At 38.7% G+C, this 15,308-nt stretch overlaps 1 protein-coding gene and 1 long non-coding RNA gene across 11 annotated transcripts in view; one reads left to right on the top strand and one right to left on the bottom strand.

The window, feature by feature from the left end:
• Positions 1–15,308, top strand: part of TEX2 (testis expressed 2) — a 49,346-nt gene that overhangs the window by 31,699 nt on the left and 2,339 nt on the right. For all 10 annotated transcript variants that reach the window (XM_046902161.1, XM_046902160.1, XM_046902158.1 and 7 more), the window contains 9 exons: positions 1,018–1,218; positions 2,091–2,415; positions 3,557–3,804; positions 5,150–5,299; positions 6,727–6,826; positions 9,537–9,669; positions 13,049–13,171; positions 14,689–14,898; positions 15,092–15,212. In XM_046902161.1, the coding sequence (XP_046758117.1) occupies positions 1,018–1,218; positions 2,091–2,415; positions 3,557–3,804; positions 5,150–5,299; positions 6,727–6,826; positions 9,537–9,669; positions 13,049–13,171; positions 14,689–14,898; positions 15,092–15,212 (1,611 nt within the window). The remainder of the gene's footprint in view (positions 1–1,017; positions 1,219–2,090; positions 2,416–3,556; positions 3,805–5,149; positions 5,300–6,726; positions 6,827–9,536; positions 9,670–13,048; positions 13,172–14,688; positions 14,899–15,091; positions 15,213–15,308) is intronic.
• Positions 10,608–13,176, bottom strand: LOC112530030. The gene is made up of 2 exons (XR_003071159.2): positions 13,028–13,176; positions 10,608–12,305 (listed from the first exon to the last, which is right to left on the bottom strand). It is a non-coding gene; the product is annotated as an uncharacterized LOC112530030 (long non-coding RNA).

The following is a 15,308-nucleotide window of genomic DNA, read 5'->3' as shown; positions in this document are numbered from 1 at the left end:
AAGTTAAAATGTTTCAGTAAGATCTGGGATATTTTACACACCGTGAGAACTCCTGGGTGGTTTTGAAGTCTGGTTCAGCTCCGCGCCCTGCGGTACTCCACAGGTACCCAAAGAGCTGCCACTTCCCTTTGTGCTCCAGAGAACCTCCCTGGAAGCCTTTCTTCCTCTGTGTGTTGACACTAATGAATATCTGCAAAATGAAGGTGTTGATGAGCAGGTACAGGTCATTATCCGAGCATGCTGTCTGGCAGGCTAAGAGAAGGAAAATCTGAAAATTTGTCTGCTGTGGATGAGCGTTCTGGCTGGTCCTGCCTCGCTTGTCATCTTGTGTTTTCTGCAAGCAGATGTTAGTGCAGTGACGTCACCTCCATGGTTGTAATGAGTACCTGCAGCCTGGTTACAGCCACAACCGTCCTTCTGTTTTCTGTAGCTTTCTTTTTTCCTTACTGCAGAGGAATAACTGAAATGTAATCCCCACGTCTGACTTGTGTTGCAACTGCACGGTTGCACAGCACGTTCAGTGGTGTAAAACAGAGGTGGTGCATTAAAACAAACTCCATTGTGGTCCTGGGTTGTGGGTGATTACAGCGTCGGCACTATCCGTAAGCAGGCTGTTTGCTCTGCCCTCGTTGTTGGTGATTGACATGTCAGAGCTTTGTGGAAGCAGACAGGCTGCTCTGCACACGTCCTTTCCAGCTGGCTTGTGGCCTTCCCAGCCAGCCTGTGCCTGCAGTGCAGTGCGATGGGGTGCGAGCTGCTCCCTGAGATGAGGAGCTGCTCACACAAAATGACTTACATGGAAAGCCATGTTGTTTGCTTGGGATGTAGTCCTCATCTCACGCCTTCTCAGCTGAATGTGACATCACTTTGTGTGTTTACTGCTTTGTATTTGTGTGGTGACGTGAGTTTGACAAGAGCTTGGATAATTACTTAAAACTTTTAAACTTTTATGTGCATACTGTATTTGGCATATTTCAGGCAGCTTAAAAGCCTGTTAACGATTATTTTCTTCTCTAGGGATGGATGAATGAAATTTATAATTATGATCCAGAAACATACCATGCTACATTGACTCACTCTGTTTACGTGCGACTTGAAGGAAGTACCTTAAGGCTTTCAAAACCTAATAAAAACATTTCTAGAAGAGCTGTGTACAATGAGCCAAAGCCGGAAGTCACGTATGTCAGCCAGAAAATTTATGAGCTTACAGAGAGCAAGGTGAGCGTGCCTTCCTTACATCTGATTTTAACAGAGTACTTTGAAACTTCACTTTTTTCATTACTCTCTTTACGTATACTGTCACAGTTACAAAAACAGTTCCGTTTACACAAACTTGCAAAAGATGGAGGAGATTTTGGAAAAAAAAAATCCATGTTACACTGTAAATGAAAGGCATCATTTTTCCTTTGTCAGTTTGAGAAAGGTAACACCTGGGAGGTTAGGGAATCGTTCCCTGTTTGTTAGATTTCTTGTTGACTGTTTTGAAGCTTACAGTGGAATGCATAATCCTTGGTTGTTGTCTCTGCCTCAGGACAGTTCAGGCAGCATTTGCATTTCACTTTCATTGAATTAGGATTTTGCAGCTGGGAGTGTGTGTCAAGGATAATGCTTGAATAGTTTTCCTACAAGCTGTTTGCCTTCCTCATACATGTGAAGAGCTGCTATGTAAAGCTGATTCCAGGAACGTTATATTAAGTAATGTATCGATATCTCATTCTTAAAATAATTGATTTTTTTAATAAGATGCTATACGAGTATTGTACCTTGGCAGTACGGATTAGGAGGAAACTGTGCTTCATAGGACAGTGGGAGTTGGAGGGAGAGAAGGACCAGAAAGACGCTGAGGAAAACCTTCCTTCATTCCCTGCCTCCCATTCTAAAAGTCAAAACTTCTCATTCTAAATGCTGTGACTCACCACAGACCTGGTAAATTGGACGGCAAGCAGCTACAAATTAAGTGTCAGTTAAACCCAGGAGGTCTGGTGTAGGATCTGTCTGTCTCATGTTTTTATGTTATGCATGTGACTTTTTGAAACATGAAAGATAAAACCACAAAATAAGTGAATTTAATTTTCTCATTTGTCCTTCAGATTTCCCTGGTTCCCAAAAGTCTGGCACGAAAACGAATTTGGAATAAGAAGTACCCTATTTGCATTGAACTTGCTAGGCAGGATGACTTCATGGCTAAAGCCCAGACTGATAAAGAGAATGCAGAGGAGAAATTGTCTTCTGAGAAAGTGGACTTGAACAATGAGGAATCCAAGAAAGCTCAGGATGGAGCCAAATACACTAGCCAAAAGGATCAAGTGCTTTATCTCTTTGGAAGGACAGGCAGGGAGAAGGAAGAGTGGTTCAGAAGGTTCCTTCTAGCATCCAAGCTGAAGTCTGAAGCCAAGAAGCCTTCCAGCAAGCCAGGTATTCATATGCATATCATATTTATATATTTTTTTCCCCAGTAAAGCTATCTATTAAAAGGAGAAAATCAAAGTTATGTTTTCACAGTGACAGTGATTTCAACAGATAAGTAACACCAAAGGCACCCTCATGCTCCGTATCCTGGTCTCTTGATTCCCCCTGTCATACACCAGCTTTTCCCCTCTTGGTTGCATATTTGGCAGTATATCCTCAACTTTTCTTACTATTTTTAGACTATTTTATGTGAGTACGTTGTTTTTTCAATGACTAACTTTTGTAAGGATTAGTTGTTCCATCTTTTTTCTTTCTCATCTGCTAGAACAGATGACAACACTTGCAGTATTAGATTTAGTCCTACTGTGACCTGTTTTTCCACTCGTCTCCTGTAAAGAATACAATCCCTTTTATTGGGTTAACGTCACAGCAGAACACATCTTCAAATTTTAAATACAAAGACCTAATATATGTCCAAACCAATAAATATATCAAACAATCTGATAATGAACAAATATTTGAAATGTTAATTTTAAGCCATCCTCTGATTTTAATTTGGAATGACTCATACTTTGCTTCATCTCTCTGAGAAGTTTTTTAAAGGTTAATGTCATTATTTCTGGCCTACAATTTCTTGAAATACAAATGCAAAATTAATGGATAATTTGAATTGTAACAGTTATGTGCTTTTGACGGTCTTTTGAATCGTAACAGTCTATAATTAAACGTAAAAAAAATAGATTAGGTATAGGTACGTTTTAATCGCCTGACTTTTATTTTAGGTATTACCCAGCAGAACTGTTGGGAATTCTGCCATATGTTGTACATGTATGAGTGTCTGTATTTAAATGTGGGATTGATCAGCTGAGTTTTCCAGTCACACATCCTCCTGAGTGCTGAGTCATGCTGAGATTATTGACTATCTTAAGTTTGTGACCAGCTGAATACAGAGTTGTGGAATTTACTTCTGTCCTTTGGAATGAGAAAGCACTACGTTGGTCTTTTTCAGAATAAATTAAATCTGCTAGCTTATTTTGTTCCTTGAAATGTTTGATTACATTTTGATGTAATTGTAATCCAACATTGATGACATGTTGGACTGTCAAATTCCTTTTCTGTTTACCAAGTATTATTCCTTTTGATTTAGGGATCTTGCCAGCACACGGTAGAACGGAGAGTCAGTCTGGAGTTCCTACACACAGTCGTAGTAGCAGCAAGGGAAGTGTGGAAGAAATTGCATCCCAGCCTAAACACAAGGATCTGGCTGGCAATCTGCGGCAGAAAATGCTCCTGGACTATAATATTTATATGGCAAAATGTGTTCCACAGGAAAAGAAGAGCCCTTCGGGTAGTCCAGTCCTCAGTGCAGATAGCAGCCCTACAGCTGTGAAAAAGGTAACACTTTTTCCCCAGAGAGATGCTTCAAAGGTGGTGCTGTATTTTATCTTCTTAACTACTTCATTTGGAAATGAGTAAAGTAGGAGGGGGGGGGGGAAATCAACAACTAGCACATTTATGAATCCCTCTTTATAAGACTCTAGTATGAAACACAACACTTAATAGACAAAACCTTAATAAAAAGTATGATCGCCTTTCTTTTCAAAGCTGTAGTTCATGTTCTGCATCTTTGACAGACATTCATAAGTATCCAGAAAGGCACAGAAAGCCACAGTATAGCATATGAAAAAAATGTCTGCAGCTCCCCCAGGAAAAAAGCCAGTCTGGCCCCTGACAACCCCAGAAACAGTGACGAATTCATTGCTGAATTGAGCAGGGGTCAAAAATACTTCTATAAATAGGTCAACAGGTGGGAAACTTGGACACGTTGAGTCACAGCAGAAGCTATTGCACGAGGTTGCAGCCACTGGGAGCAATCATTGCCAAGAAATGATATTCAGAACTGTAGCATCTACATGATTGCTCTTAGAAAGCACTGCTTTTCTGTTTGCTTCAGACTTTCTACCTGTAATAATGACAAACTCTCCTTTCGTTGCAGATAGTTCAAAGACATTAAATATCTTGTCTTGCCTTCGTAAATACCAGCCTGCTGGCTCTAATAAAATAGATGGTGTTATGTAAACAACCCAGATTATCTCAGCTGTTTTTGCTTTCCTGTCTGTAGTTAGAGGTGCAACAGCTGAATGTGCAGTATCTTCATGTGTTTTGAGGTGGTTTCTCCAGTAAATCAACATGTACCTGTTGGACTGTAAACAAAACCTTTTATGCAGCCAAAGGAACAGTATTGTTTCCTGAAACCCATATGCAACCATTGGAAGGAAGAGTGTTTCCTTGTACTGTGTTTGTCTTCAATTTGTGATTTCTCAGAACTGCATGTAATACTGGGCTTTGGTTTTCTGTTTTTCTAAATAAAAAGAGTAGCATAGCTGTTGTAAGGTTTGTTGGGAAGGGAGAGCGTCTCTGCCACAGATATTTTTGTAGATCTGCCCACTCTGAGACGATCTGCTTTTTCTGCCAGAGGTTAAAACACACACAGTGCTCTCATTTCATTGCCAGAGGTGAAGCCATAGCAGCATAGTCTCATTTGCTCTGTTGCATGCCAGGATGATGATAAGCAAGCTTATGTCAGGCCAGTTGACATGGCTATAAAGCTGTCATCTGGGTTGAACATTAGAGTTCTTAGCTGACCTAGGCTGTAACACAGAACTTCCTGGTGTAAATGAGGCCTTTTCTGACCTTAGAATAGAATTTCCACAGCTGATAACCTGCTTTGTGTTTTCAGTTACCTGATGCCCACGTGGAAGCTGAGGAAGAAGAACAGGAGGTCTGGGTGAACGCTTTGCTTGGAAGAATATTTTGGGATTTTTTAGGAGAAAAATATTGGTCTGATCTGGTGTCAAAGAAGATCCAAATGAAACTTAGTAAAATAAAGGTAACTAATCTGGAAACCTGTACTTCACATGTTTCTCTGAGTTCAAAATCAGTAGAAGAAACTCTTTTATGGAGATCTGGATACCTAGAAAAACAATTGGGGTAGATAAATGTGATGCAGAGTTTCAAGCAAGTTTCACTATCCATTTCACAGTAGGATTGTGATAAGTTGACTTTGTTACTTCAGTTTCTGATCAACGATTTGTATCTGTAAAGTTTCTGTGTTAAAAAGAAGTAGTATTACTGTATTTACTTTAAGGGTAAGTAGAGCTGGCTGTAAGTTATTAAGCTTACTGACTCAGGTCTCTTTTGCTAGGGTTACTGTACTAATGTTTTAGGGTTTTTTTTTTTTCCACTGAATTGTGAAGATAGAGTTTTAAGTGAAATCTGTTATGGGAAACAGTAGATTCCTATGGAGAAAGAGGAGGTCAGAGAACCACCTTCAGACATACACCACTTGCAGGAGAGGTTGGTGGGAGTAGTAGTTAAGCTCCGAGGTGATGGGATATGATTGTTTGACTGCATAAGCTCAAAAGGTGGAGGGAGAAGTGTTGCTTTTGAGTGACTTCTGGGTCTTTCCTTTGTACTATGTAACTCTTCTGAACAGCAGCAGTTAATCATTGGCTTGTTCAGCTCCTGATGTTGGGGGAGGAGTTTGCCTGTTCCTGAAGGTGAGGGAAGATGTAGGCTTGTTGACAAGAGCTCTGAAATTTAGCTGCCAGCACCAGCTGTGAGGTAGTGTTGTTTGTGCTTTGGGAAATAAGCAGTAACCTAATTCTGCCCTGGCTGTTTCCACATTTGTGACAGCAGGATATTCAAACATGTAATTGGAAACAGTTGAGTGGAAAGACTAAGTATGGGGGATGGATGTATTTTGATAGGCTAAAGCTTTATTTCTTAAGAGACAGGAATTCAAAGTTAGAAATGCTTACAAGTAAATAGATGCTCAAATAACTGAAATACTCCCAGTAATTCTAAAATTTTGAGGTGTATTTAAAGTGTTATGAAATTTGCCTTTAATAAAAATAGCTAAGACATTGATATAACTTCAACTTTAAAATATCTGTCTGAATTTAAAATCTGAAAAAATCTTTGGTTTATATTCCTAGTAAAGAAGGAATTAGACTGCTCCTGAGCTGCTTTCGTGCTTTGACTACAAAACATCCTGGAAACCTGAAGTCAACATCTGAACCTAAACATAGCTTCAAAAGCATTCTCTAAGTTCACATGCTAAATCTCTCCCTAAAATAATATTTTGAAACTAACAAATGTGAAATCATAAAATTTGAGGAAGTTTGTGTAATCACATTTGTTTTCTTTCACTGGTGACTCAGTCCATTCCCTACATTTAATGACTTTCCTACTCTCAGGAAATGATGATCAGTAGTTGCACAACGTGAACTTGATTTTTATGTTCTGTTCATATAGCTGCCATACTTCATGAATGAGCTAACACTGACTGAGCTTGACATGGGGATAGCAGTGCCGAAGATCCTTCAAGCCTTCAAACCTTCTGTTGATTACAGAGGTAAAATACATGTTTCTTCTTCCGTATTCACCAGGTTTGTGCTGTTGTATCTTTGTAGAACTGAGTTTTGATCTGTTGCTCCTGCAGGTGTTTCAATTCAAGGAGGGCACACATAGTAGGAATTCATTCTGCCAAGGTTCTGAGAGATCTCTGTAGCATCAGGCTTGGTATAAACATAATAGATGTAGGCACAGAAATTAATGAAATGTGAGCTTGTCTTTCCATTGGGGAAAAATTATGGATTCAGTTTCATTACAGAACTAAACCGAAATTAGCATACAAGAGAGATGCATCTGCCACTCTGTTGTGCACAACAGAGAACAATGCACATCTCATCAGGAAAGAACTGATTCTGTACCGCAGCAGAAAATAGATTTGGCTCTCTAGAAGTTGCTCTGCTTTGAAAGCAGTGATTCAGAAAACACACTTGTAATAAATCAGAAAACAAAACTTGTAGTGTTGCTTTGGAAAAAAAAAAAAAGCTGTATTTGGAAGTGTCTGTGTCCCCACTGTTAGAGATGAATTTTTTTTAAGCTGAATGACTTTCATAATGCTACTTCATGGATTAGGATTTTTGGTTCTTTCTCCCTTTACTCTGCTTCAATTTTATAATATCTTAATGTTGTAAATATTCTTAATATTTAAGATTTTATTGTATATGTTACTGATTTAATGAAGTAATGCTTGTTAAAGTTCACAGATATACCTTGGATGAGTTTAAGAGCTTTGCAGTATCATTCTGTTTCTTCAAGACCTCTGTTCCTCTCACTGCTCCTAAGGGTCAGATTTCAGATCACACGACCACATTAATTGGACATGGTCTTTTTTAAGATGTATTGAACTGTAGCTTTGATGTCTGGCACTCTTCCTACAGTACTTTTTGCTAGATCTGATGAGCAGTTAACATCAGACTTTTGCAAGAATAGAAGGTACTTGAAAATTTAGGAGAAAATTAATAAAGCTCTACCAGTAGCATAAAAAAAGTCCTGCTCAAAGCACTGCTTAAAGACATGAGGAGGTCAGCAAACTCTAACCTTTTGCTTGTTAAAGCAAAAACAGAACAGACACTGGGGAGTTGTTAAAATTCTCTTGAACATTTAAACAAAAAATAAATTAAAAGAACAAAACCAAACAACCCAAAGCTGCATGAGAGCAAACACTGCAGATTGTACGTATCGTATCCAAATGTTTTTGTTTGTTGGCTTCTCACCTGAGTCTTGCAGCTCTGAGGAAAGCCTTATCTCTGCAGCATGGGGTACGTTGCTCTCACAGCTTCTTAGAGCTGAGTTTCATCAAAGAACCTGTTTTAAAAGAGCAAATTGTTTTATTGGCATGAGAAACCAACTGTTTTTTGGGGGAAAAATAAAAACTTAATAGATGGAATAAGCTCATATCTCCTCTGCCAGAGATGCAGGGGGCTCTAGAGGTAGATCAAAGATGTATGTTCAGTATTTTGTACAAAGGAAAATTATAAATCTTGATTGAAATAAACTGAAAATCAACAAAGCTGTATTAAATTCCTTAGTGTACCAGGCTTTGTTTGGGTTAACGTGGTTGTTTTGTTCTGTTCTTTAAGAGGTTATCTGAGTGAAACAGATTTAAACATTTTTTGAATTCCTTTCTTTCTGTTCTAATAACTCCAGTTATGACCAAGGACTGCCGTTCTCAGTCATGAGATGGGGTTTAGGAGACTGAATATTTCTGGTTCTATTAAATACTGACAACAGCAGTGAGAACTCCTTCAGTTTCTTGTTCAGTTGAACTCTGACAAGCAAACATTTATTGTAGAATTGTAATCCTGTGTAATTTTTCATGTTGCTGAATAACATGTGAACCTGTAGTTCTGAGTTTCTAAAAGTAGGAGGCACATCTGATGTGCTAGATACTGGTAAGGCACGTTGTGTGCAGCTGCAATGTCTAAAAAAGAAAAATGTGGCATCTGACTTCTAATGTCTGTATGGCAAATACCCAACAGCTTTTTCACTCAGTAGGACTGCAGGTGTCATTTAAGAGGTGGGATGTAATGTTGCACTTATTCCTTAAGATGATTTTTTTGGGTGATTTTGTGAGTGAGTGGTCTGCCCAGACAGTAGGATTTACCTTAACCGTACACATCTAGGATTGTTCTCAGTAATGACCTGTGAGTCATAAGAAGTCTGACAATTGAGTTACTGAGAGAACGTTTTCATACTTCTTCAATAAGCCATTGTTGAAAGCAAAGCCAAACAGCATGTTGTGTAACAAAAGATGTTGTTCTGGGATTTCAGCTTCGTTGGGAGGGTGTAATACAAAGGGGTGTCCTGATTGCAGTTTGGCTTGGAGCAGTACTGCAGATAGTATTTGAAGTGAATCCCTGATTGTATTCTATTTTCTTTATCTTGATTCAGATCTCTTAAGCGGTTTAGGTGTGTGCAAATCACATCACGCTCCTCTTACAGGTCATTAGCTGTACTAGACTGATCTTTTTCCTTGCCTTTGATGCATAGTTTAACCTTTAACTTCCTCTATTCACATTAAGCTTATAAAACAACTTACTTTGATAAGCTTTTAATTCATTCTGAATTAATGGTATAATCAGTTGATAAAAAAAAAAGTATTTTTTCTCTTTGGGTAAAGTGTGATGAGTAGACTTGTTTTTTTCAAAGTTTTGTCTTGACATTAAAAAAAATATATATATGACTAAGAATTACAGCCTGTGTTAATTTTTTAGGGCTTTGGATTGATTTGGAAATGTCTTACAATGGATCTTTTCTAATGACCCTGGAGACCAAGATGAACTTGACCAAACTTGGTAAAGAGCCTCTTGGTGAAGCACTGAAGGTTGGAGAGATTGGCAAGGAAGGGTAAGATATTGCAGTGATGGCGCAACTTGACCTTTCCTGGTGAAAAAGTTGGAATATCTTTGTGCATAAGCAACTCAGGCTCTGTAATAGATTGAAAGGAATTTGAAGGGAGGTGTGTAGGTATGAGCGTAGAGCATCTTGTCTTCCTATGTAACGTTAATGTTGGATTACAGTATTGATAATGGACTTAATAGACAGCTTCTGTAGCAGAATCATATTTTTTATATGTCAGTAGGATTTTAAAATGTTGTGAGATTAAAAATTGACCTATGCCTTACACTTAATTTGGGATCCTAGCCAGTAAGAATGTCAGAGAATATATACTTGCTGGTACTACTTAAAAATACTATTGTAAATCACGTAACAGTAAATAACAGCAAATATTATGTGAAGACTTACTCAATACCTTTATTGCATCAAGAGAAATAATCACACCCATTCTTTAGTCACCATTTTCCTCAATTTTCCACTTTCTATTTACCTGTTACAATTTTTCAGGGGATCCCTTTAATTATGTCCATCAAAACAGTGGATATAAAGAAGGAAATGTCTGTTCAAATGGCATTCTTGTTTTTGTCCTCATCTCTACAGAATTTTCTTTGTGTATTTTTTTATCTGTCCCTAATAGTGAACACATGGATTTCATATTTAAAAATGACCATAATTTCTAAGTGAGCAATAGGCCTACAGCAAAGCAAATGTAAATGTCTGTAGCTAAGCAACCAATTACTTTAAGGTGGAACCACTGACTGATGCTGTATTGCATGTTTCATGCTCCCTCTTCTGATTCAAATGCTCAAGGCCAAATATCATGTCAACTTTACCAGAAAAGAAGTCGTGTTTGAATGAGATTTTTTTCCCCCCTTGGCTACAATGGCTATTATTTGAAAACAGAAACAATAACAACAACAAAATACCCTCTAAGACTGAGGCACAAAAAAGTTTCTCATCTATGCTTTCCACTTTGTTAGTTCTTTTTACTGGCTTTTTAATTCAGTTGACAATTGTTATGATAAACCAAACTGTTCTAGATGGGCTTGCATCTTATATTGCCTGTAAATCCCACATGTTGCTTGCTTGTGCTCAGTTCTGTTTCTCAAGAGCCTGGAGCAAACAAAACTCAGGTAAGAAAGGCATCTGTTTCCCCAGAAAGAGAGGAGTAGGGGAGACTTGGCACTGAGTTTTAACTGTCCTTTCATATTGTCGGTATGAAATGAGACAAATGGTTCTATATTATAGTCTATTCTATCATTGCTGCTGCATTTATGTTTGAAATAAAGTGTGCTGCAATGCAGTTTAATAATGCTGTCATGCATGTGCTCTCAGGAAAATGCAGGCAGTCACAAAGAAACACACAAGAGGAGATTTAATTGCTAGCTTCATAAAATGGATACAGTAGCAGATTCTAACAAACCAGAGAGTAGGCAAGTACAGGCAGGCTAACCCAGAGTTACTGCGGTTTCATACCTTGTAAGTCCTTTCTTGCTTTAGTGTACCATGTGGAAAAAGAACTGGCAAATAGCAATTCATAAAATATTGGGCAATCTACTCAGGAAAATTCCTGCAGCTTCAAAGCGGTTTTCTGCCAGCGTCTGTCTTCTATAGACAGTCCATTGGCTGTACTGACATACTGGTAGATGCCTTGAAATCTTACTAAAGCATATTTGTTGTTGTTTTGTTTAATGTGAGGAGATCTGGTCTCAGCCAGCAGGTACATGTGCTTCTGGAGTCACTTCAGAGGATCCTATATCCAGGCAAATAAAGTGCCTTTTTGTAAGGGCGGTATCACATGGACAGGAAAGGAAGTTGGGTCACCCCAGGTAGAAAATACATAGTTTGAATCTGACCTAAAAACATGTGAAATAGCTCCAGCGTTGCTATGAGAGCCAGAGATGGGATGCCTCTTTTTCCTTCCCAAGTCCTCAGGGAGGTGGTTCAGTTCGCTATGCTGTTTCTCTTTTGTAGATCCAAATGCATCTCAGAGTAAGAAGAGGTTTATTCCATTCCAGTAGCCCAGGAAGCACATTCTGCACTGTAGAGAGGTCAATGGGATTGCTGCTTTCGTTCTTAAGTAGGCAGTTAGAAAGCAGTGCTGTGCACTGGTGAGCTGCATTTGATCTGTCCTTTTACATTAGGACTTCATGCAGTAACTAACAGTTTGTTCTGTGCAGAGAATAGCAGACAGCAGCCTTGGTCCATGTGTGAGGTTATTAAACGTTTCAAGTCTTCTAGAGCATGCAAAAAAGCCAAACACACACCTAAAAATCCCCCAAAAGTGAACAACAACGACAAGACACAGCAATAACTTGTATTCTGAACAGGTTGTATAGTATTTGAATGCTGAGTATAGTCCCTAGGGCCAAAAATGTGCTTTTGAAGTTTGTGTAACGGTTTCAAGCTCTTGCATTAGGTGGAGATCTGTGAATACTGTTCACTGTATCCTTCCTGGATATTAATCCGTTTAAAAGATTTGAATTTGTGTGGTTGTGTGCATAAATTCTTCCATAGCTGAAGCCCAGGAATTAGTTGCTACTGTGTGATATTTTGTACCCTAAGAGCAGAACTTCTTTATTATTCTTACTTTACTTCTTCCCTCTTCTCAGTGTGACGTTGATGGCCTTATTCCATCTTGGATTCTATTCAAGAAAGGAAAATAAGTAAATAATTAAAAAGCCCACCTTAAGTGAATAATAATAACAAACAAAACGATGCGATTGGGTTGTGCTCTGCATGTGATACTGTTCCTAGAGGTGTGTCTGCACTGCATGAGCTGTGTGTGCGTGAGCAGACAAAATGGAACTGATGAGCTTGGGTTGAAAGTGCTGTGATGATGAGGGGTGTGTGTGTGTGTGAGCACCTCAGGTAACGTCTGAGAGGTTCTGGGATTCATTTAGTAGACACTGGCATGGGAAGCTGGAACCCTAGGTTTGCTTTTTGTAAGAGACAGCGTTACGTGTTCTCACTTGTCAGCTTATGAACATGTGTCAGTTTAAAAACAACCAACCACCAAAAAACCACAGCCTGTCTGACCTACGTACTGCTCACCTTCATGGAAAGGCACAAGCAGCAGCAGAAATGTTTTCAAATATGTTTTGAAATGATTTAAATATACAGTTTGAATATGTAGAATAGATGTTCCCCTACCATCTTTTTTTTTTTAAATGCAGGATTATATTTCACTGGAAAAAAAACAATCTTTCTGTTTTGAAGCTAGTTAAGGTGCTCTGGTTTCAGAGCATTTTACGTCTTTGGAGAGAGTTTATAGAAAGAAGAGAAGGTATTTCAGAATCTCAGACTATGCATAATGGCAATCAGAGCTATGTATGATGAATAGCTATTCAAGAGTATTGCATTTGACCTGGAAATTGCATTCTTTCAGTTTCAGGCCAAGGGCGTATTGTCTTGCAGACAGTGATGAGGAATCCTCCAGTGCTGGGTCATCAGAAGAGGATGATGCTCCTGAATTGGCTGGAGAGAAGCAGGTGACTCCTGGAGCAGAAGGGTGAGCTGTCTTCGTAGTGTTTCTTGTTAATCCTTTTATTCCCCGTGCTCTGTTTCCAGACGTTATACTGTAACTATTATCATGATCCAGTCCCATAACATTCACTGTGACAGAGGATGTCAGAGTGAGTGTATCCAAGCAATGAAACCAACAAAACTCAGCCATTTCCAGAGTAAAGAGCAGCAATCAAGCCATGTACCGCATCACAAATAAAAGCTACTCTTGGCATGTGTTTTATCCTGCTGGGAGCATTGTCCACAGTTCAGCACTTCTGCAGCATAAGCTGTGTGCTGTGCTGTCTGACACCTCCTGATTCCTTCACTATTTGAATACAGAGAGAGCCAAGTCTTTGGTTCAGAGATCCTACAGGAAACTTCCGCAGCCTGTCTTGCTTGGAAGCAGAGTCTGGAACAGAATTTTGTTTATTAACTTGAAACACTGTTTGTATACGGTGTTATATCCATACTGATCCTGTTGATGCCTTGTTTCCAGTGTCTTTTCTTTAAGAAGATATCACAGAAGGTATCAATTGTTCAATCCAGGCTTTCTTGTTCCCTCCCTCCCTTCCCTTCCCTTCTTGAATAGCTTTGAGTATCTTCAGCTATGCAATGCTGCCCTCTAATGCTGCACAAGAGTTCTAAAGAAAATTTCCTCAAATCAGTTTTGCCACGTCATCCCTTGATTTGGTTGCTGTTCTAATTTTTTTTTTTTCTTTTTACATCTGACTGAAATAATGCCTGCAGTGAGAAATCAGCAATATGCCAGAAATGTCTCAGATAACCACATTTCCTGCATCTGAATGCATCTCACTGATCTTTACGGTGAATATTCCAAGAGGTTCCATGGTTTACTCAGAATGTTCCAAGTAGTTTTCTCTGAGTTTTGCTCCTAAAACATTTTGAAAAACTACATAATGAATTATTGGCATTATTTCTGTGATCCATTTCATGGCTTTTAAAAATGTATAGATCATGTGAAGAACTCCTTATCAAAAAGACAAAGAGGGAGAACAAAAAAACTTATGTGTGACGTTGAAGGAATTTCTTTACACCTTTCAGAAATCTGTATTAGGGTGTATTAGGTAAGAGGGTAACCACTCTGGTTAGCTGGAGGAGTGTGAATTTGGTTTTTTTTTTTTTTTTTTGCAGGGCAGGGCTTTAAGCAAGGCTCTCTGCTACAGTCAGGTATAATATAATATGAGAAAATACTACATGTGATACTCTTACTGGGATGTGTTTCTCAAATGTGATAGGTATGAGAAAAGACACTCAGTCTTTAAAGCATCTGTTCTGGAGAAAAAAAAAAAAAAAAAAACCTAGGCTGCTGCGTGGCATTGCCAGGAAAAGTAGCAGGCATGGTTAACTATTTTTGGCATATCACTCTGCACACTGCCAAAATTGCCCTCCCTTTTTTCCAGCACCTTTATACTCCAGTGATTTCATAGGAAATCCTTTGGACTCTAGCAAACAACAGTTTGCCGAACTACCTTGGTGTAATTTTTGGTTTTCTATCTAAAGGTATGTTGGAGGACATCGGACAAGTAAGATCATGAGAATTGTGGATAAAATTACCAAGTCAAAATACTTTCAAAAAGCAACAGAGACTGAGTTTATAAAGAAGAAAATCGAAGAGGTCTCAAATACTCCATTGCTGCTAACAGTTGAAGTACAAGAGTGCAGAGGAACACTAGTAATTAACATTCCACCTCCACCTACTGACAGAATATGGTAAGAGGAACTTAACTGCAAGATCTGTGCAATGTTTTAGGTGTGTGCTACCTAAAGGTAAAATGCAGCTGAAATGGGTTCTGGAAGATGTATAGTACAAGCTAGTATAAATTGCTATTAGGAGAACACTGTGTATTTAACACACCTTTGTTGGAATGTTGGTAATAAAACTTGTCCTGTGTACTGTTTCAAGGTATGGCTTTCGAAGACCTCCCTACCTAGAATTAAAAGCTCGGCCAAAACTTGGTGAGAGAGAAGTCACTCTGGTTCATGTAACTGAATGGATAGAGAGGAAACTGGAACAAGAGTTTCAGGTGTGTTTCCTTAACAATTTTAATTCATTAACTACAGTTTTGGTGGGTTCTTAATTTTTCTTATGTTCCCTATTTTGTTTATGACTAGCAGGCATT

This window comes from Gallus gallus, chromosome 18, assembly GCF_016699485.2.
Source record: "Gallus gallus isolate bGalGal1 chromosome 18, bGalGal1.mat.broiler.GRCg7b, whole genome shotgun sequence".
Classification (NCBI taxonomy): domain Eukaryota; kingdom Metazoa; phylum Chordata; class Aves; order Galliformes; family Phasianidae; genus Gallus; species Gallus gallus.
This window is presented reverse-complemented; position numbering and strand designations above follow the sequence as displayed.